General features: G+C 43.6%; 1 protein-coding gene across 2 annotated transcripts in view; it reads right to left on the bottom strand.

Moving 5' to 3' along the window:
- The window catches only part of SRGAP3 (SLIT-ROBO Rho GTPase activating protein 3), a 303,414-nt gene that overhangs the window by 82,728 nt on the left and 196,671 nt on the right, over positions 1-24,015 (bottom strand). For both annotated transcript variants that reach the window (XM_060239606.1, XM_060239607.1), the window contains exons 4-6: positions 23,352-23,414; positions 9,783-9,968; positions 4,139-4,267 (exon numbers count right to left, since the gene is read on the bottom strand). In XM_060239606.1, coding sequence (XP_060095589.1) covers positions 4,139-4,267; positions 9,783-9,968; positions 23,352-23,414 — 378 coding nt within the window. The remainder of the gene's footprint in view (positions 1-4,138; positions 4,268-9,782; positions 9,969-23,351; positions 23,415-24,015) is intronic.

Below are 24,015 nucleotides of genomic sequence, written 5' to 3' on the forward strand. Positions count from 1 at the left end.
CCCGCGGGCCTTTCCGACGCTTCCCCGGGGCTCGAAACCCCCACCCCCCGTCCTCCTCCGCCCGGGAGGGCGTCGGAAAGGCCCGCGGGGGTCGCTTGAGGCCCTCCAGCGACCCCCGCGGGCCTTTCCGACGCTTCCCCGGCCTCTACCACCCCCCCCCCCGTGCTGGCGGAGGCCCGGGAGGGCATCGGAAAGGCCTCTCCGCCGCCGCCGCCGGACTCGCCGCCGCTGCCGCCGCCGCTGGACTCGCCGCCGCCGTAGGTAAGGGGGCCGAAAGCGGGGGGGGGGCTGGCGGTTGGGGGTTTGCCTTCCTTTCTTCCCTCCCTCCTTCCTTTCTTCCTTCCCTCCTTCCTTCCTTCCTTCCTTCCTCCTTCCTTCCTCCTTCCTTCCTTCCTTCCTTCCTTCCTTCCTTCCTTCCTTCCTTCCTTCCTTCCTTCCTTCCTTCCTTCCTTTCTTTCTTCCCTTCTTCCCTCCCTCCCTTTCTCCCTCCCTCCCTCCCTTCCTCCCTTCCTTCCTTCCTTCCTTCCTTCCTTCCTTCCTTCCTTCCTTCCTTCCTTCCTTCCTTCCTTCCTTCCTTCCTTCCTTCCTTATGTTCTTATGTGACACAGAGTGTTGGACTGGATGGGCCACTGGCCTGATCCAACAGGGCTTCTGTTATGTTCTTATGTGACGCAGAGTGTTGGACTGGATGGGCCACTGGCCTGATCCAACAGGGCTTCTCTTATGTTCTTATGTGACGCAGAGTGTTGGACTGGATGGGCCACTGGCCTGATCCAACAGGGCTTCTCTTATGTTCTTAAGTGTGACACAGAGTGTTGGACTGGATGGGCCACTGGCCTGATCCAACAGGGCTTCTCTTATGTTCTTAAGTGTGACACAGAGTGTTGGACTGGATGGGCCACTGGCCTGATCCAACAGGGCTTCTGTTATGTTCTTATGTGACGCAGAGTGTTGGACTGGATGGGCCACTGGCCTCATCCAACAGGGCTTCTCTTATGTTCTTATGTGACACAGAGTGTTGGACTGGATGGGCCACTGGCCTGATCCAACAGGGCTTCTCTTATGTTCTTATGTGATGCAGAGTGTTGGACTGGATGGGCCACTGGCCTGATCCAACAGGGCTTCTCTTATGTTCTTATGTGACGCAGAGTGTTGGACTGGATGGGCCACTGGCCTGATCCAACAGGGCTTCTCTTATGTTCTTAAGTGTGACACAGAGTGTTGGACTGGATGGGCCACTGGCCTGATCCAACAGGGCTTCTCTTATGTTCTTATGTGACGCAGAGTGTTGGACTGGATGGGCCACTGGCCTGATCCAACAGGGCTTCTCTTATGTGACAATTGGTGGACCCAAGCACTGATTCAGTGTAAGGGAGCTTTGTGTTTGTGTCTTCTAGTGCAATTTTGTTCTCAGATCCTGTATTTACTTCATCAGTATATGGGATAAGGCACTTTCTCAACTGTGCTGCATAATGCAGCCTATTTATTTTGTCCTGTTGGCTCTGTTGGCTCTATCTGCGCCACCTTCATCACTTTCGGGGTGTGGATCCCCCAGTGGAGTGGTCTCCCGACTCCCTCCGCCGGCTGTTTCTGATAGCCCTGCGCTCCCTCTTTCATTTGATATGTGTCCCGTGCGGGTGCCACCCTCCCGCCGGGAGATGCCGCAAAATGAGCCCCCTTGAGGCTTATGGCGGCAGGGCTCGGGGGAAGCGAGCTAGACTGCTGTTCTTTTGAGGGGTTATAGAGTGTTTCGAGCCCGTCCCTGTGGCATCGGTCCCATCATTGTGGGGCCCAGGGGGCCGGCGCAGCGGCCTGCTGAAGCAGCCTGTCGGTCACTTCCGGGTTCCTGTCCTGCATCTCGACCTGTGTTATTAGTGACAGGCTGCTTCGGCGGGCCGCTGCGCCGGCCCCCTGGGTCCCACAACGATGAGACCGATGCCACAGGGATGGGCTCGAAACACTCTATAACCCCTCAAAAGAACAGCAGTCTAGCTCGCTTCCCCCGAGCCCTGCCGCCATAAGCCTCAAGGGGGCTCATTTTGCGGCATCTCCCGGCGGGAGGGTGGCACCCGCACGGGACACATATCAAATGAAAGAGGGGGCGCAGGGCTATCAGAAACAGCCGGCGGAGGGAGTCGGGAGAGCACCCCACTGGGGGATCCACACCCCGAAAGTGATGAAGGTGGCGCAGATAGAGCCAACAGAGCAAACAGGACAAAATAAATAGGCTGCATTATGCAGCACAGTTGAGAAAGTGCCTTATCCCATATACTGATGAAGTATATACAGGATTTGAGAACAAAATTGTTTCCGGCGGTGATATTTGGGGGATTTTTGGGGACGTCACAGGAAGTGCTGTGAAGTCACTTCCTGTTTCCGGCAGTGGCATTTGGGGGAAATGATGTCATTTGGGGGAAGTGATGTCAGAGGAAGTGATGTCACTTCCCGTTTCCGGCAGGTGACGCGGGGGAAATGATGTCACAGGAAGTGGTGTCACTTCCTGCTTCCGGCGGTGGCATGACATCACCGGAAGTGACGTCACCGGAAGTGACGTCACTTCCTGTTTCCGGCGGCGCGCGCGCTTCGCGCGCACGCACCCCTACCTCCCCCCCCCCCCCCCAGGTGTCCCTGGCTGGCCTTCAGACATTATGGTCACCCTACATCCACCATAGCACCTTGAAATTCCAACAAGTTTTGAAAGTCTCTTCAGGCTTACCTTTTAATTCTAACATGGAAAAAATAAATATGATTTAGAAAATTAATAAACACAATTAACTTCTTGAAGCAACTAAGCAATATTTAAACCAGTACAAGTCCAGCTGGAAGATATCCCTTCATACAAGTCCAGCTATAAGACATCCCTTGTTGAGATCTCATGAATCAGCGAAGGAAAGCACACAACCAATCTGAACATGCGTTAATGACAACATCTAAATGTTTTTAAAGGTCCTTTAAAATACTAATGTCCAAACCACTGAGGTCTGCTGGCAACCAGCAGGAGACTAACCTGGGAGAGGGGCCCTCAGGAGTGACTTCTTTACATAATGATGTAATCACACCAGGATGCCCCCCTTTCCTCCCGTTTTTTCCCCGCAGCCCAGCTGAGCAGCAGGACATGAAGCCAGCGGGGGAAGTGAGGTGGCAACCCTGCACTGAAGTCACTAAGTATCTCTTACTTTCTACCAATGGATGTATGAATTCTTACATGTATACCTGCATCAGATTTACCTAGGAATGGCTGACTTTCAACTAGGCCTAGCCTGCTTTTAGGGACTTCATTTCATTAGGGACCTATCAATGTCATTTCTTGATTCCTCACTTCAAGTCTGTCAGTGCCCTCTACCAATTCTACATCATGTTGAGTCTTCACTTGCCTAAACATCTACTTGGCTGCCAACTCCAAATCGGGAAAATCCTGGAGATTTGCCAGTTAAGCTTGAAAGGGAGGGACCTTAGTGGGATATAATGGCATGGAATCCACTCTCAAAAGCAGTCTGTCTTGAGAAGAACTGACCTCTGTAGTCTGGAGATTGCTGGGAGATCTTCAATCTCTACCTGAAGATTAGAAACTAAACATGATTCTTACTACATAACCCTCTTTTTCTGCTTTTGCTCTTACTGCCTTATCATTTACCTTTAGAATTACTCCCATCCTCTTTATCTCAGATCTACAAAACTGCACATTTCCCCTGCCTGCAAGTCCCTCCGTAGGTTCATTCCTGGTTCACACCAGTTTCACCAGCTGCTGGTCTTTTGCTGCTTGATAGCATCCTACAAACAAAGTCCTTCTCTTCCTCCAACTTAACGTCCTTAATACAAAGCAATCACAATGGGCCGCCCTGAGCCCGTTTGGGGAGAGTGGGATATAAGTGCAATAAATAAATAAATAATGCATGATTCTTATTCAGATGTAAGCAACAGTCCAATAGTATTTCAGACTCTGCAACACTGTTTGTACCTTGGATGCATTAGCAATGCATCATAAGTAATGTTAACCAATACTGCAATATGACAGAAGCAAGGCAACCTGCAGTGCGAAATGCCCACAGAATCAAACAAGGCATCAGACACAGCAGCCACCTCAAGAAAAGAATTGCGAATCAGCACATTAAAAAAGAAGAATGGCTTCAATACTCACATCAATCAGGTCTGAGACATCATGGATGTAATATTTACTAACTGCTGCATTCGTGGCTGCCAGGTTCAGCAGATAGTCGTTTCTGGCTTTAGTGCACTTCAGCTTATTTTCGGAGTATTTGGCTTGTCTCTGAAAAACAGTGAAACAATACACACAGAACAGTGACTAAGAAACACCAGTCTTCAATTTTCTCACTACTACTGTTTAATTCTTAGAACAGGCACATGGGGCAGCAATGCTAGTTATATAGAAGAAAATAATTTCTGCTAAAGAAATCATTAGTAGTATAGCGAGAAGATGAAGCAGAATTTATCCAGCAGTAGTCATTAGCTCCATATAGAATGAGTAAAGTCAGAAGCACAGCATTTTTTTTTCAGCGTACATGCATCGGGGACAACTGGCATATTTAGGGCCTTTGTAGAAAGGCAGACATCATTCACCTCAAATAGTTGGGTGAAGGAGAAAACTAATTCAGTCCAAAATGGCTGCCTAGTCAATGATCTAAGATTTAGAATACAGAATTAAGATAGAACATCCAGCTTTTAATACCGACCTGATACAGAAATAAAACCTCTGGGAAATTTGAGGCCATGGGGAAAAAACATGACACACACAAACACCTGAAAATATGTGGAGATTTTTTTCCCTAAGCATTTATGTGTAGAAGTGATAATCAGTTTAAAAATGGGGGAAGTTATATGAGCAATTTTTAAAAAATAAAATCTAAGTTTATTTTACGACTTCAACAACACAAAAATGCATTGTTTATAACTTAACAATGAATGATCCTATTTGATATGAAATTTAAAAGTATAAATGCCTTAGTTTCCTAGAAGAAAAAATAGTGAGTATGCCCAGCACTAAAGAAAGAGCTTCAAACTACTGTACTCTGTTCTACCTTGGCACATTTGTCTCACTTTTTACCATGTAAGATATGGGACACAGTAAGTGGAAAATAGAAAGCACATATTTTATAGCCAACATAATAATATGTATTACTTGGACAGAAGCAGTCTCAAGCAGCCACAATAGAAAGCATATTTTGATACCAAGTTGAACTTTACAACAACAGGAAAGACAGAATGACCGTCATACACATTACAGCATACTCACCATGAAGAAAATTACCCTCATATAAATAATATACATATTATCGAAATATGTTGTATATGTCTGCATTATACATAGAAATTAGCATTATCTAATGCCACAAATTGACTTACATTGAAAAATCACACATTTTGAGTGAATAAAAGGACTACACAGAGGTTTGATTTGGCACTTCCCCAAATTTCCCAGTTTCCCTCTTGGAATGACTGGAAAGGTCCTTGAAGGAGAAAACAGAATACACACCTCTTTTCTCCCTTCCCATCCCCCTTCCCCCTTCTGAGAACAGAACTGTAGTTGGGTAAACGTGCAGTGAGCGGCGGGTTTTTAAAATACAGAAACTGTACTTTAAAAAGCATCAGGGGGTGCTATAAAGATCCAAGTTTAAAATTATACAGGCCTTACAATGTTCTCTTACATATCTTTATTATTTAAGGAGGCACTCAAATCTTGAGTCTCCTTACCTAACCCAACAGTCCAGTGAGTTTCGAAACGAGGTCAAAACAGGAGCATCTCCTTTTTTTTGGCAAAAGGCTATATTTTCAATAGAGTAGGAGGAAAAGGGCCAAGCATCATTGGCTCTTCCCTTGAATTGTTCCTGCATGAGCTAGGAGTGAATAGCAAATAAGTCTTCAGCAAATTTTCCTCTAATGTTGCTCAGCTGCTGACTCTCAAGAGTAAGCTAGACAAGGAGAAATAGGAAGAGGCTGAGGGACATAAAAAAGTAACACTGCCAAACATCTGCTGCTGCTCACAGTGGAGGGAAGGGAATCAAAGGGCCCTTGCCTGTGCTGAGATCTGGTCTATACAAATGGTAGAATAAGGTGGTAGAATTCTTTACTTCTTTACAGAGAGAGTGATTAAAATGTGGAATCCGCTGCCAGAAGATGTAGTGATGGCCCCAGAAATAAATAGCTTTAAAAGAGGATTAGACAGATTCATAGTGGATAGGTCTATTGGTGGATTGAGGGGACCCTTCACATTTAGAGCCACTAAACCTCTCGATCCCAGACAGAGCCATAGCCAGAAAATTTTAAGTGGGGGGGGGGGATTTTAGGCAGGGAATAAAATTTTAGGTGAAGGGGCCCCCTGCTCTGGCAGCCCCTGATCTCCCCACCACTCTATCCATCCTGCCTTCCTCTGTGGTGCCTCCCCCTCCCTCCCCCCCACCTGGTAAAGCGCCAGCTCCCAGAACTCTTTCAAGGAGGGCCCCCCTGGCCGATCTGTGGGAAAAGCAGTGCCAAAGCTGGCAGCACCTATGCCAGCTTTCCAGCGCTCTCAAAATGTTCAGCGCTGGGGTGCTAGCAGCGGGAAGGACCAGACAGTCCTTCCCGCTGCTGGCGCCCCAGCACTGAATGTGTTAAGAGCACCGGAAATCTGGCATAGGAGCTGCCGGCCTCGGTGCCACTTTTCCCGCTGATCAACTGATTGTTTGAGGGGGGGCTCCTTGAAAGAACCCCGGGAGTCAGCACTTTACCAGGTGGGTGGGTGGCAGGGAGGGGGAAGTCCCATGGAGGAAGGCAGGGGCCGACAGAGCACTGGGGAGATCAGGGGCTGCCAAAGTAGTGCCAGCTGAGAAAGCGGGGGCCACGAAAGCTGCGGGGAGAGCAATGGCAGCAGCAGGGAGAGCAGGGCAGTAAAAGGAGGGGCCATTTAGTTGGAAGGCGGGTTTGGGTGAAGGAGCCCAGCCCTGCCCCCCGTGGCTACAGGCTTGATCGCAGAAACAGGAGGCAACATCAGGGGATGGTCTCAGCCTCTATGCCCTGTTGCTGGCCCTCCAGAGGAACTGGGTGACCACTGTGTGAGACAAGATGCTAGATTAGATGGACCACTACTCTGATCCAGCAGGGTTTTTCTCAGGTGCTTATGCTCTGAGATGAGTGGAAAGGCTATAATGCTACAAACTCTGGAGGGATGATGGGATTCTAAAGCTCTCTCCGCACAAACTCCCTGCATGCAAAGAACTAGTATAACAGGAACAACTATTTGAGCCCAGTTTTCTCCTTTCTGTGTTTAGGGGAACACTCAAACATATGCCCCTTACTACCTTATTTTGCTGCATGGGTAAATTAGATCTTGCTGTAAAGTAAGCACTTGTTGGGAAGTTTGACCACCAGTGGTCTAGCCCTGTGCTTAAAGTTAGGATGGTAGGTGTTCTGTCAGCAGAAATAACGGCCTTTCATTAAATTAGAGGAGATGGCAACCATTCCCATTCAATTCATTCAAATAATTTGGCTAACACTGTACATTTGGGTCCAGTGTTGATCTATTGTTCCCAGGTTTTTGAACCATGGAAAGGTGCTCTTCCAGACAGAAGACAACAAATCTGTAGATAACATGGGTTACCCCCTGAGGGCAGGCAAGAGTGAAGGGAAATCTATGTGGCTAAAAACCACATACTCCTACAGAACAACATAAATAAGAGTATTTGTGCTACAAAACTGAGCTTCTTCCTTCAAGTCAACAAGCAAATACATCTGAGGGCATTCAATGCTACAAGCATGAATATTTGGGAGACAGGCACTATATCCTTCAACAAAGGGACTGGACTGGTTACAAACGTCTCCTGCAGCTTACAGCTTTGAAAAAGCCCTCTAGGCATCTTGATATTCACCCAGTCTCCCAGCCAAATTCACAAGCACTGGTTTCCAGGCAATTTTCCTTTCCAGAGGGCCTCAGGATTTCTTCAGCTTCCTATATGTTATATCCTTCCAGGCCTTTCCACAGACTGATTTCTAACCCACAACCTTCACAGATCAATACTTAATGTTCAGTCAAACACCAGGGGATTAACATTTCCATGTTGAATTACACACTACAGACCCATACCATTTAACACCCTCCATCTGTATAAGTCACCAACCCAAGGAGACCTGCATTCAAGGAAAACAAGGACACACACTGATGTGCACCCTTCCCAGAATGTATTGTTTCCAAAACAAAACCACCATCAAGTAACTGCACATAGTCAAATATATACTTGCTCATCCCAGGCCATTCTGTGTTTGCTTACCCCAGGCTCTTTATTCAGGGCATGTTGTACATACTTTCATACAGCTTCCCAATCACATAGTTTAAAAAAAAAAAAAACCTAAAGGAAAGGTTTAAAATACACCAGCATAAGGAGAAGGTCATGCTGACTTCCAAGAGTTATGCAAAGACAACAGGGCCCAAATTTGGCTGAAGTTCTACACTAAGTATGGCATAGGCTCATGTGTTTCCTACCTTCTCTCTTGTCTTCTTTTTGCTAACTCCCCTCGCCCTTCCCTTCACTTTCAGAACAAACCATGGTGCAGCAATGATGCTGACGATGCTGCACCAAGATCCACAACAAAAAAAGGAATGGGGGAATTTGTGCAAAGTAAGAGAAGAGAAGTGTGCCAATGCAATATATTCAGAGGTAAAAGCTCACTAAATTTAATTGACCTAACTCCCTAGCATGTGTGCTTAGGCAATCACAGCTCTAGCCTCCAAACCACATCAGGAGAGGAGAACTTGAGAATAGTGGGTAAGCCAGCTATGCGGTCAGGAATATTTTAAGTATTTTCAGAGAACTGCCTCTTTGTTATAAACTTCTTGCAAATGTGGAATACGCAGTCCAAAGCTCCCAATTCAATCTTTGCCCTTTTCTTTTTATAATGTAGCATGACGGCCTCTAAAAGACACAAAGGAATGAATGGCAGTCAGTGCTGATTTTGGCCTCCATAGTGTTATGAAAGCCCTGGACCAAACTTTGGAGGTATAGCCTATGAAATCAGAGCATAGAGCCACAAAGAACAATGAACAACAGCCATGACTGCAGCCTTGCCCTACATGCATGCTGCCCAATCTGCTAGGATGATTAAGAATTACTGTAGCAAACTGTGATTTACTGCTAAATTCCTTCCCTCCACAGCTAAAGAGGTCTCAGAAGCCTGGCCATTAAACTGTGGGATCTGGGAGAGACAACCTGAGCAGATATTATAGGAATGTTTTGTGCAGTTCCTTTTTTTATTCTTTTTTTTGGCTGCTTCAGCCATTTTTATTTTGCTTTGTTTTGTTTGTTTTCTGAGCTGTCGCTCTCAGGCGGCCTTCCCTCTCTCCAGCTGCCCTTTTCAACTCTCCCTGTGTTGGGCAATTTAATGGCTGAGCACATCAGGCCTTGATGATGTAATGCACCCCCCTCTGTGGAAGTGCTCCACAATGTGCCCTCAGGCTCCGCTTCTTGCTGAAAGGTGCCTGACTGATTGACTCAGAGCTCTAGCTACCTGCTGTCTTCTTGGCATTTCTCCACAGCTAACAAGCTTGACAGAGAAAAGAGCTCTTATAAGGCTGTCCCAAAGAGATCTTCACGTAAGTGTCAAAGCAAGCAGGAGACATCCCTAGCTGTTCAAATTCAATCAAAGAAATATTATATCTTATGCAAGGGGCCAAGCAAGTAGCATCAGCCATAAACCGTGGACTTTGAGAGACTGCTCAGAGTTGGCATTGGTATCCAACTGTGGAACTTTCAAAGGGCATGCTTCCAGCCACACGGAAAATCCTTCTCACCACACACCTTTTCCTTCATCTTTTCAATCTTCTTGACAGAGCTGCGGCGCTGAGGCCTCTCTTCATGCCGCAGCAAGTTCACACTAATGTCCCCTGCTTTGTTGAACTGCTTCTCCTCTTGCTTTTCTGCTTCCTTCAGTTTGCTCTCAGCACTGATGCTCTCAGCATGGTACATGTGGTATGTTTTCATCACCTATGAAAAGAAAATTCAATGAGCCATCAATATATGAAAACTGTACAAAACTGTAATAAGTTTTAACTGCAACTTCACTCAGCATTAGCCCATAGGTGCACCTCTCCAACCACTATTAGCTTGTTACATGTCCCTTTTAAATGGCAAATATTCTATTGTATTGTCTTGAAAGCAACTTTGTGAGATGACTTAGCTTAAAAGGGCATACGATCAGGATCAGAAAATACGTTTTTAGAAGTACACCTAATATATTTCAAGTGCTCATATTTCATTTATATCCCACTTTTCTGCCTAATAAGGACCCAGAGCAGCTTATCACATCATTCTCCCCTCCCCCATCCCATTCTCCACAAGAAACACCCGGTGAGACAGGTTAGGCTGAGATAGTGTGACAGGCCCTGGGAAGCCTCTTCCATGGCAGAGCAGGGCTCTGAACCTAGTTGTTCCAGGTCTTAGTCCAACACACTAAGCACTGCCCCATGCTGGGCTCTCATATGAAATTAGAAAAAAGTTTGAGTCCAGTAGCGTGACAGCTCCTGCATACCCCACAATGGAACACATCTACAGCCACACAAGGTGCAATGCTTAAGTGCATCTTTACCTGCAGAATAATACTGGTCACATAGGCAATGGGGTACCTGCCGTGTATCGGTGTCTAAAAATCACAGATATAGACAAATGGTAACCCATAACATGGACCTGAGAGGAGATGGAAATACATGTCTGACCTACATGACATGTGCTACAAACCCCCTCCCCACCTCAGTAAATATTAGAAGCCAGCAGAGTCCCAGCATCTTTAGAGTGTGAAAGTCCCCTAAATATATTGCTGTGTGACTCCTTCTTGACTCTGGCTCTCATCTCCCCAAGTGTTTCATCCTCTGTAGTGTAAACAATTCTGGTAAACAAATTTTATTATTCTTCCAGGGTTTTCAAGGAAAAAATATGGTACTTCGTAATCAATCAGATCAGTATCAATCGACTATCTTGCACTTGGAAAAACATCCTGATAGGATATTTCTCACCCATTCTGGTAAATCTTGGGAATCAATGATCAAAGTTGGAACCTTCCCCCCTCTTTGTTCAATAATTTACACTCATCCCACCTAAAATAGTATAAAACGCCATCCCTGCCCGGACCCAAGTGTGTCTTGCTTTGGGCACCTAGAAAGAGAAAAGCAACACACCTGATCCACATCAGGCCTTTGTATGTAAAAATGCTGGTTGGATTCACATACCTTCCTCTCCCCGAAGTCCAGGCTTACCTGCTCTCCAAGATCGGTAATGTATCACCTACCGTCCCTCCCCCTGTTGCACCCGCTACTATCTTTTTATCCTAATATCCTATATGTGTGCTTTAGTTTGAGTGTATATTTTAAATTCCATTATTTTTCTTCAATAAAACTTATTTTCTTTCATACCTGGCCTGGTTCTTGTCTCCAATAAAGCATTTATAAGGCAAAAATCTCCATAAACATTGATAGTTTGATCCTACCTGCCTACCCCTTGCACTCTCTGCCTTTTGTGCTAAGTTCCCCAACTACATCAAAGACAAGAATATTTAATAAAGCTGTCATAAAGCTGTAATAAAGTGGCACTTTTAAGACCAATGAAGTGTTATTCAAGGTATGAGTTTTCATATGCAAGCACACTTCCTCAGATACAATGAAACGGAATTTACCAGTCCATGCATATAAGGTGAAGGTTGAACAGCAAATTAGCATACAAAATAATGAAGATGTTTTAACAGACGCAAGCAAGAAGAACAAGCTAAGTTTATAAGGTCACAATTGTTTGGATTTAATGGGAAGGACAAGTGAAGTAAATAAATATCAAAAACTGGAGATAGATGTATAAATATATTATTCTTAATTTTGGAGTACTAAAAATAATTAACTAAGACCTCATTATCTGTCTCCTGTCAAGCATGGAGGTAACTAATAGCATATTTTTCTTCGAGCTGGGGTGATTTGTAATGCAGTGTTATGTCCCCTCTGTTACCAGACCAGAGAAATGCATTCCCATATACCATTCTAATATTCATCGCATTGCATTACGATCACTATTTCAATTTACTACTGCAAATAAGAGACATACTAAAGTGTAGAGGATGCTTGAAAGGAAAAAGATGGATCTGTTAAAGTATCTTCATTTTGTGGCATGCTAATTTGCTGTTCAACCTCTGCCTTATATGCATGGACTGGTAAATTCCATTTCATTGCATCTGAGGAAGTGTGCTTACACATGAAAACTCATACCTTGAATAAAGCTTTGTTGGTCTTAAAAGTTTATTTAAAAACTTAAAACATGCTTAAAACATTAGCACTCATAGGTTTTAAAGTTGCTTTCTTTATATTTCTCCCATGGAATCCAGGGAATTTGGCAAAGGAAGCTCTGGCTCTATCCTTCCTTCTCCAAGGTTCGGGGGGGGGCTCAGCCAATGGAAGGAAGAGAGGCTTCTGCTGTGCAATTGAGAAAGCCTGGCAAAGCCAGTTATTCCTCCCCCTTCCTCCCCAAGGGAGGAGCCTCAGACAATGCAGAAAACAGAGGTTTTGCTCTGTAGCTCCTGTGCAATTGAGCAAGCCTTACAAAGCAAGCTGTGATGCAGAAGGAAGCAAGATATAGGGAGAAGGAAGTAGATGACATCCAGTTACTCGGGGGCCTAATAGGAGCCCTCTGGAGGTCTGATTCGGACCCCGAACTGCATGTTCAACATCCCTGCTTTAACCACTGTGAATATACACCGACCCCAAGAAGATCAACCTGCATTCACACCTTGCAATACAGTTCAGATTAGAGGAGTGAGAGAAGGGCCTCAGGTTACACTGAATGCAGATTCATCAATACCCACTGAAGTTTTATCCTGAGTGAAGTGGATTTTGTTACCCTTGTATGCCATGGCCAGAACCTATGTGGCAGCTGAAGCTTGTAGAGAACCAGTTCTCTTCTATTGTGAATCCATATCCACACATCCATAACCCCACATCCTTTATTCAGACCCACAAGCATGATAAAACCTGCCTCACAACACTGCTAAAGAGAACCAGCTGGCTATGCAACTGCAGTTGCCGTACACTCAGCTGTAACATCACCCAAGAGTAAACACAACCATTTGAATCCATCCTGAGTCCCTCCAATATCCAGAAGCAAAATCTTTCTCCAAAGTGAATAAGGGCAACTTTGCTACCTGCTCTGATACACACATAAACCCTGGATTATTTTGTCAAATAGTCTAGATAGATAGATAGACAGACAGACAGACAATGCTACAATGAGAGAGAAAGATGCCCAGAGTCTGCCTTTCTGAGCTGTCCCTCATTTGCTTGTTTTTAGCAAATGTGCGAAACAAAAATTTTACAGGCTGCTCCAAGGGTTGCCTAGCACCACCACAAGAGTAAAAAGGCCCAGCATACCAACAGCTTACATTCTCAGGACATACACAAAAGCTCAGTGGGAAACCAATCAGGGAACATTCCAAACCTCCTTCAAGCAATAGTCTGTGCTTGACGGGGAAGCTTGTGAAACTGGTGTGAAACTACAGAACAGAGTCCAATGGCATCTTTAAGACCAATAACGTTTTATAATTAAGTTACTCCAATGCTTTTAAAATAAGACTCAAAATGAAATCAAATTTGGGGGGGGGCACACTAGTATCATCCATTGACATGTAGCCCTTTATGGCTATGAAGGCTGGGTATAATAAACTGAAGTCACATTATAAATGATGGTACTAATGCTGCCTATAGACTGGCTACAGGGGAACTATAGGCCACTTTAAAAAGGTAAAGGTATTCCCCTGTGCAAGCACCAGTCATTTTCCACTCTGGGGCGACTGATGTTGCTTTCACTTTACTGGGAGATAAACCCTACTGAAATCATTCATGTTCTCTGATAAGGGTGGTTACGTCTACAAAGCAGCTTCTGTAGAATGTGGCTCATCTTAGAAGTTCTTATTTGTTTTTCACCTAGAAAACCAGAGACTTTGCTCCAAGCCACCTAACTCAAGGTTGATGTCTCTATTCCATCAACAAAAGACGATTCCTAAATAAGTTTTCACTGGATGAGTCATTGAAAGCCGAGCAGTAAGGCTTCAAATGAAGGTAAAGAGGAGATTCCATGCAATAGGAAAATACTCTGGAAGGCATTTTAAGAAAAAATAAACATTTTTGTTTCCTTTTTAAAATAATTGTATAAAAGACTTTTTCCGTTGCTGTCCTCCCTTCTATCCAAAGAATACCAGAAGCTACCTCCTTTGCTAAAAATATGAACAGACATCTGTGGCCTAAAGCACACCTTATTATGTATCTCTCCAAATGTCAACTAGAATCCAATCAAAATCCTAAAGGACTTGGGCTGAATGTGACTTTGCTGACATTTGCTATCCGCTTTAAACTTCTCTTTTCTGCTTTAGAGTTCTTTGGTAGATCTGTGTACCATGGCATTATTGCACTAGTTTGAAAACTATGAACATAACACCCCCTGCTTACACACGTTTTCCCATCCTGAACATTTGGAAGTTTACATTTTTTAAAAACTCAGCTCTTCTCATTTGTATGCATCAACAACACCTTTTCATAGAAAGTTAACAGAGTACCACTTTTTGCATGCATTGCCTAGAGTACACTGCAGTAAACAGATATTAGTTTTTATTTATTTCAGAGTGCTCTACATAAAGCATACAAATAGTAATATTTCTTCATATTTGGAGCCTGTTATAAAAATCAATTGCCTCTATAACACCATTGGCATGCATTCCATATCCTGTTCAACCAGACTTCACACATTATGTCCAGAAAAATACTCATCTTCCTATATTGTTAACATGTTGCAGGTAACAATAGACAGATCAAGTGCCTCCTGTATTATGCTCCCATGTTTCATAAGAACAACATTGCTAGATCAGATCAACAGTGAATCTAGTCCTGCGTTCTGTCTCACACAGTGGCCATCCAGTTCCTCTGAATGGCCAAAAACAGGGCATAGAAGAAGAAGAAGATGATATTGGATTTATATCCCGCCCTCCACTCCAAAGAGTCTCAGAGCCGCTCATAATCTCCTTTACCTTCCTCCCCCACAAAAGACACCCTGTAAGGTGGGTGAGGCTGAGAGGACTGTCACAGCAGCTGCCCTTTCAAGGACAACCTCTGCCAGAGCTATGGCTGCCCCAAGGCCATGCTAGCAGGTGCAAGTGGAGGAGTGGGGAATCAAATCTGGTTCTCCCAGATAAGAGTCTGCACACTTAACCACTACACCAAACTGGCTCTCCATAGAGGCCGAGGCCTTCTCCTAATGTTAGTGTTGCCAAGTCCAACTCAAGAAATATCTGGGAACTTTGGGGGTGGAGCCAGGAGACATTGGGGGTGGAGCCCAGAGCAAGGTTGTGACAAGCACAGCCGACCTCCGAAAGGATTTCTAGCAATCACATTTCAAGGGACCCTGCTCCTTTTAAATGCCTTCCCTCCATTTGGAAATAATGAAGGATAGGAGAGCCAGTTTGGTGTAGTGGTTAAGTGTGCGGACTCTTATCTGGGAGAACCGGGTTTGATTCCCCACTCCTCCACTTGCACCTGCTGAGATGGCCTTGGGTCAGCCATAGCTCTGGCAGAGGTTGTCCTTGAAAGGGCAGCTGCTGTGAGAGCCCTCTCCAGCCCCACCCACCTCACAGGGTGTCTGTTGTGGGGGAGGAAGGTAAAGGAGATTGTGAGCCACTCTGAGACTCTTCGGAGTGGAGGGCGGGATAGAAATCCAATATCTTCTTCTTCTTCTTCTTCTTTTTCTGGGGCTCATAAAATTGGACCCCCTGGTCCAATCGTTTTCAAACTTTGGAGGAGGGTTGAGGAGAGGACCTAGATGTTATGCTGAAAATTTGGCACCTCTACCTAAAAAAACACTTTCCCCGGAGTCCCAAACACCCACAGATCAATTTTCCATTATACCCTATGGGTATCATTCTCTATAGGGAATAATGGACTGCCCAGAAAACATTTTCCTCCTCTCCTTGCTTTCTGATGACCCTGGAGTGGGGGGAAGGTCTCCAAACTGGGGGTCCCCTATCTCCACCTGGGGAGCAGCAGCCCTACCTAATGTTGCCTCCCAAAGTGGATGTTCCCCTCAGTCAGCATGGCTAATAGCCATTGATAAACTTAACGTCCATTAACCTATCTAATTCCCTTTTAAAGCTGTTTATTCCTGTGGTCATCACTATATTCTCTATTATCACTCTTTGTGTAAAGTAGTATTTATTTTGTCAGTTCTGAACCTACTGCCCATCAGCCTCATTGGATGCCCTCAAGAGATCCCATCCTCTTAACATGTGTCCACTACGTTTACTCAGGAATCATTGGTGAGGTACTTTGTCAAAACCTTTTTGAAACTCCAGGACAAGATGCAATGCACTCCTGAGTCACTGTTGTCTACATGCTTGTTCACTTTCTCAAAGAACTCCAAATGGTTGGTGAAGCAGGACTTTCATTTGCAGAAGCCATGCTGATTTTCCCTCAGCAAGCTTTATCCCTCTATGTGCCTAACAATTCTATCTTTGATTACAGTTTCTACTAATTTGCTTGGGACAGATGTTGGCTGACTGGCCTGTAATTTCCTGTAATTTTCAAATGTATTTTGGAACACAAATGTTATGTTCTTAGTATATATTCAACAGATGCATATTTAAAAAACAGTTTTCCATCCAAGTTGGTTACTGCCTTAACTCTACAAGAGCCTCTCTCAAATAAAAGATATTTTGTTTCAGGTTCAAGCAATATTAGAACAAACAACTGGCAATGTCCTTGCTCAGTCCTCCAAGACTACAAACACCACAGAGCAAGCTAGATAGATTAGGATAATATCCTTCCCATCTGCTCTGCTTTTACTTGCCCTCTCTAACTAGTAGAATGCAATCTCAGGGAACTTCCTTCCTCTTTGCTCTCCTCTTCCTTCTTCCCTGCATGCATCAGGAAGAACAGCATGGTGTCTCTCCTCCTGATCTGAACTAAACAGATGGCCTACTGTAATCCAAAACCATCCAGAGTTAGCTAGAATAGTCACTCTTTCTCCCCACTACACTTATATGTTATGTTTCTTTAAACAAATCCATTGGTATTGGTGTCTTAATTTAAAGCAAAGATTCTCTGTGCAATTTGTGAGATAGTGTGGTAACCATTAGATCAGGCCACACTGCTGCGCTGAAGCTCAGAAAGACCACTCTGCTAAGTGAAGGAAAGGATGGCTGCCTGACCAGTCCAGCCATCCGAAACCAGACCCAACAAGTAATACTATTGCCCTACACCACTTTTTTGTGCCTTCTCTTACAGAACAGAAAAAAAAATCATAGAAGCACAGTGGGCTTCAAGCTCTCCAGACCTGGGACACACCTCCAAACCCAGATGGCAGTACAGGTATCACTAAGTGCAACCAGCCACATGACACGAAAAAGAAGAGATAAAAAAGAAGAGATAAAATTGCCTCACTCACGTCCAGAATGATAAGCAGCAGAGGCTACATGCAGGGTCAAAGATAACAATCCTCCTCCCAAAAAACTTTTCCTGTCTACTCCATGCTTGGAACAGACCATCTTGTCATCCCTGGCAGTGATCTAATGACCCTCACAGCTACTTACAGTATAGAGCCATCCCCACCTGTGAAAAATGCAGGAAGTATTTGAGGCATGAAGATGGCAAGAAGAATTTTTGCACAGAGGTCTATGAACCACCTTGTGTTAAAATGGACAGAGAGCTGCCAGGGAGCTCCAGATAGATTTCCTCACACTACCCAAACCGAAACACCAGACGAAATCAAGCCATATACTTGCCAGTGCTATGGGCCCCCCAAATGACCAAGGAGACAGAATTTTTGTCCCCCTTCCATTGGCAACCCTGTCCACTACTCAGCAACCTTGCTGTCCTGCTGACCCTCTCAGCTGATGTACAAATAGTGGCAGGAAATGTGACATCATCCCTCTCGAGCAGCAAGTCTTTTCAAGCAGTATAAAAAATCTTGGGGCTCACAACACCGCAGGTGAGTCTCTGCAATAGTCCTGAAGATTCAGAACCACAGGATGAAGATCACTTGCCTATCAATCTTCAGTCCAGAATTTAACCAATGTTCTTTTACCATGTTCAGTCATTCACAAATTTGAAATGTGGTTTCTTGAGACACCCTGCATTCTTTCTGTGTAACTACACTGGTATATATTGGGGGTGGGAATCAATATACTGAAAACCTGTGGAAGGATCAATCTTTCTGTAGTATCTTGTGAACATCCTAGCACACAGGGCTTTTTTGTAGAAAAAGCCCAGCAGGAACTCATTTGCATATTAGGCCATATCCCTGACACCAAGCCAGTCAGAACTGTGTTCCTGTGCGTTCCTGTTCAAAAAAAGCCCTGCTAGAACATCAGCATAATGAAAAGTGCTTAGAAGCAGGGAATGTTTTTTTTAAAGTCTCGGTTCCAACAGTATCTGCTGATATTAGAATTCTTTCAAGTAAATAATATCCCTAGCTACAAGGAATACCCTTAAAGTATGTGTAGGCTCCAGAACAGCCTCAGACACAGCCATGGTACCCTTGTAAAAAGGTTATTTCAGCAAAATTTTAAGTCACCCTTCTTAATGAGCAAAGCCAGGCTCATGAAGGATGCCTGAAATTTAGCTGAAATAACCCTTTACAGAGCTACCATGGATCCATCTGAGACTGTTCTGGGTCCTATGCAAGAGAAAAGTCACAAACTGGATTTTTTTTTCATTTTGCTGAGAAGTTAAGTTTGATGGTAACATATGGGGGCTAGATAATACAACTTATGCCATGGTTGGACCATTTTCTGCTGAAAGCATACGAGATTATGGTATGTCCTTTCTTCAAAGTGGCTGTCAATAACTGGCTTGTGAAAACAGCTTAAAGTCTAAACATTAATTATGATGAGGCCTTGTGAGGCTATAGAATATGCAAGCTCAGGAAACTTTTCTCCTCACATATTGTCTGCATTACCCTTCTGCTAAGCATCCTTCAGGTAGCCAAAACCTATATAAATCCTCTGCATTCTGAAGGTTAGACAGAAAGGTCTCTAAAAAGGCTTTGGGGAATTCTTGTAGATAATATATTAGCCTACTGTAGAAAAATGAATAGAAAGTTGCCTTGTTTTCTACAATCCCAGTATTAAAAGAGTACGTAATTGCAATGAATTGCAATTGAATAAGCAGAGTACGTAATTGCAATGCACTACAGTGTTATAAGGGTTGTAAAAAATGACTTATTTCCCCATCAAAGGCAAGAGACTTCACTTCTCCTGTTCTGACTCCAATGTGCCCTCACCCAGCACAAGGTAAAGTAAATGGAGCTGCCAGGATATAGCAGTTAGAAATACAGTTTTCTTGCTCTTCATGAACAAAACTGATGTGACATAGTACAAGGATTACTCAACTACACTAGATGAGTAATCATTAAACTATGTCACAATAGAACAAAGTTTGAGTCCAGTGGCTTAAGTTGATCCAGAACTCACTTATTTGTCTTTTTGGCATTCATAAAATTCTCCTCCAACACCACATTTCAAATGATCTTCCAGTATGCATTGTCTAAGTTTCACACACACATACAGCAATGGGGAATACGATCAAATATGAATTATTTGATCTTGGTCATCACCAACACTCCTTTATACTTAAGGATCTTCTCTCATTTCTTCATGGTTGCCCCTCCCAGGGCTTTCCCACATGGTTTTGTTTATCTTGTTCTGGATCCATATTGCTTTGAGTCTCAATGAAACTCTAGCCAAGCTCTTATACGGGACAATATCAGGTTCACCAGCCTCTTGCTTCGCCCCTTTGAAAAGAGTCCAGTCAAAGCTTATGGGGGGGGGGGGTGTCATTCCTCCCTAAATGTGTATCCAATGCAAATTGGTGTTTGGAATCTGGCTTTATCAAAATAGAGGCCAGGGTAAGCCTCGCCTCTATTAGTTTTTGGCTCAAATAAAATTATCGTCCCCAAAGACTATCATGTTTAATCCTTCGGGATTGCTTTCTATCTTCTTGGTGAACTGCAGTTCATCACAAGCTGATGACCCTAGGTTTTCCCCCTCAGTCTCTCCTAGATATAGGACTAGATCAGGTAAAAGCCATCATCAAACAGAGGGTGCTTGACATCAAACAGCAATGTCATCTTAGTGGAGCACCAAGTTTTGGGTACTGGATAACTTAAGATATATTGCAATGCCAGCAGCATCTCTCTCATTTTTTGAAGTCTTCTGCTCATCACAGAGCATTCTTCCTAGCTAGATGGTGTGTACTCCCCTCTGTGGTGTTGGAGGGGAGATACAGGAAGTTCCCCTTGCCTGAGAGGGTCTGACCTATTGAAACTGTTGAACATGCTCTGCTTTCATGTTGATTTTACCGGTAGATACTTGTTAAGTTTATTATCCCCCTACTTTGTAAACTCCCAGGTCTTTCTGATTCTGAGTTTACCAGGAAGTTTCTCAAGGTTGTCAACCCACAGATTATAGGTTCATGCACAAAGTTCTTCTCAGCTGCTTGTAAAATCCACAAAACAATTTTATGCATCGACTCAAAATGTTAATTGTTATTTTAAACGGTTTATATTGTCATTTTAAGTGACACCTGAACGCTTTTTAAGCCATTTTAACTTCTGTTAACTGTTTTTTAATTTGTGCTGATTGTTGACCATATTAAAATTGAGTGGAATTACACAAGCAAGGCTCATTTCTGGGCTTGGGCCTCATTCATCCATCATACTTTGGGCAAGAACTGGAAGGAACAGCAAGGAGCACATCCAAGTCCAACAAGAAGCAAGGTTTGTGTACAGTTAACTTTGCTGCCTGAATGCAGCCATGTCTCAAACCAATTCAGCATTGCTTACAGTTGTGAACGAGACTGAAGCATAGGAAGGGAAAGGAAGTGGGGAGAAGCAATGAAGAATTTGTGAGACTCTCACATAAACAAATAATCAGGTTTATACATTATATACAAACTCTATACTGTACACACCAAACTATATATTGTACACGCCAATTTGAGTTAAGAAAGAGATGTGGTGGGCTTTATTTGTGAGAAAGAATCTAGAATGTTTTGACTGGCTAGCAATGAAATATGTGATTGGTTTCCCAGCCAACCATAAACTCAGCCTCTTAAATGAGCTCCAAATGCCATAATGAAACACTGCAAATAAGCCATTTCTGTGATTTATGGAGGGGGGGTTGTAGTAAGGGGGAAATAATTAACTGTAAGGAAGAGTAATTTTCCTGCTCTTCTCATGATGCTCACCTATTTTCCTAGCCTTTGGGAAACACTGTCTTCTTGAACCTTCCACTGGGCTTGCCAGCAATTTTGGTCTGGCCTAAATGTTGGGTTTTGTCTTATTTTCCTTCCAGGAATATACTATGAACCAAAGTTTCTTATCAAAACTTTGGTTTAGCAGCATCTGGCATCCCTATTTCAGATTTAACTATAACCACTGAAGAAATCTTGCAAGGCAAGCATCTCCTGTTGCTCAAAGCAATTGGCAATGTTCTCTCATCCAAAGCAATGTTTCCCAATCTGTGGGTCAGGACTCCAAAGTGTGCCACGGGCCAGCCTTCTCAAATGACCACTTCTACCCTTTGCTGTCTTCCTCTCCTTGTGCCAATTTCTCACCCTGTCACCACTATCCCTTTTGCAACAATAATGAGGGGGAAATAGTATCTCTGTGGAAAAATTATCCCACGTGAAGTGGCTTCAGAACTTCAGTGCTTAATTTGAGGCAAGGCTCTGATCTGTATTTTGGAAACTAAGCCCTGAGCCTGGAAACCATAGTTGGTATTTTTCCTCATCACATATGCATGTTAAGAATCAAGTGAAAAAAATGCCCTGATGATTGCTAGAGTGAGCTTCTGAGAACCTTGGGGGGAGGGGATTAGAGGATATCCTGGAGAGGGGTATTAGAGGGTAGTCAAAGGCTGGAATGCAACCTACATATGCCATTTGCTCAGGGTTCATAGTGGAGTAGCAGTGCCCCTTGTGCAATGTCAGCTGGTTTCACAAAAGTGTCTGGCTAGCCACTGTAGAAAACTGGACGAATTGGGTGCCAAAGCCATAGTTTGTATAGGGTGCAAAAAAAATAATAATAAAAAAACTTTGACCAGCTTTGGATGAGTCAAATACAAAGTATATTTGGACTTGTGGGTCATTATGCCAAAAAGATTGGGACCCACTGAGAGACCCCAACAAACCTCATTCCTTATCTTGTCCCCTGGTCTTTTCCACCTCCTCCTCAGTTAATTCAGAATGTCTTCACTGCTCTATCATGCCATCCTTTGTTCACCATGAAATTCTGGCAAATATAATGAAGCAGTTTTTCCAGCCAAGTATCCTTGCAATAATTTTGCAAATACTTTGCACCAAGATGTTTGCAATTAGCGATGTTTAAATTTTATATTTCACCTCAGTAACCAACAGTAAAAAAGAGCAAAAGACCAGTAGCACCTGAAAGAGGTCACAAAATCTGTGACAGAGTATGAGCTTTAAGGTGCTACTGGAGTCATGTTCTTTTCTACTGCTACACAGACAGACTAACACAGCTACCCATCTTGATCAATCAGTCACCAACATTTGCAGTTATTTATTTATTTATTTATTGCATTTATATCCTGACCTCCCCTGATGGGCTCAGGGCGGCTAACAACAGTTAAAATAACAGAGTATTAAAATCAAAGTACAATAAAATCATTAAAAAATTTCAACAGTCCATACAATTTAAAATATGTAGTGTGGTTCCAGGTTCACTCGCCAGTCTCCTTTCTGTAGCGTTAGGAGAGTGGGAAGGGCATTCTGCAATACCATCCAAAATTTTATTGCAGCAGGAGAGGTGTTCAAATGGAACCCTCAGCAGAAGTGCCAAACAAGTCAAGAGTTAGACAAAATTAAAATAACGACAGACTAGATATTAGAAATAAATGTCACTATATTGTTGAGCTATTTGTCACTGCCTCTCCCTCAATTCAGAACACCCCCCAAGAACAGAACTTGGCTCCAATTACAGGTGCTACTAGAAATTAAGCCAAGGAGTAATGACTAAACCCAAACCACCATAGACAAAGATTATATCGGATCAGCATTCTGAGGTACACAGAGCTATTTTCTTCTGTGTGCAGTATGTATGCTCAAATACCACAACACAGCTCTTGCACAAACCCCATCCTCCATTCCTACCATTAAGTCTAGAAAAATGAAATAAATCCAAATTTTTTAAAAAATGTGGAACACTCTTAGACACTCAGAAGACAGAGCTTGCTCAGTCTGAGAGGTCTGACATACTAATCAATCTACATTACTTTTTAAAAAATCTAGTGAATTTTATTCTAGTCCTCTGCATTGTAACTGCCAGTGTCACATTACTTACAGTGTAAAGCTCATTAGTGACCTTCAGGAGTTCTTCATGCATCTGCAGACCAATCTCCTTACTCTGGAACAGAAACACAAAAGAAAAACAGAAAATTATAAGTACAGATCCTTTTCTGTCTCCCAAAACATACAGTGTAAAGCTTTAAAAGGCATTTTAAAAGGCAAGCTTTACAGGACACTGATTGTAATTGTGTGCTCCATCCCAAAATTCAGTATTATTAACTGCCATTATTGTCAAAACCAACAAATATAACAGTAATAAAGTAACACCATATGCAAATAATTAAGAGGTTTGGCCCTATAAATGTTGAAACTGCACTGCTCAGAAATACTGCTTAATATATAAAAAAAAAATCTGTATTATAGGCAGCTATGTGTTGCCCTCCAAGTCGTAATGAAGAGGCTGACACAGTATGTTTGGTAAAGTGGGCCACTTTATTGAACATAACTTTAATGTAACTGGAACGGGAAGGGGTACCAGAAGCTGGACAAGCTCCGGGGTCATCTCCTGACCCTTTCTTGTCCAGGTGTGAGTGAGCCACCCTGCCCCTGTCATGAGCCACAAATTTGGCTCATGGCAGGCCAGCCAGGCAAGATCATCCTACCCCGCACTGGCATAATCACCCAAGAAGAGCCAGTCTTGTAGGTAGGCATCACACAAT

The sequence above is a fragment of the Heteronotia binoei genome, chromosome 5 (genome assembly GCF_032191835.1).
Source record: "Heteronotia binoei isolate CCM8104 ecotype False Entrance Well chromosome 5, APGP_CSIRO_Hbin_v1, whole genome shotgun sequence".
NCBI classification, from domain to species: domain Eukaryota; kingdom Metazoa; phylum Chordata; class Lepidosauria; order Squamata; family Gekkonidae; genus Heteronotia; species Heteronotia binoei.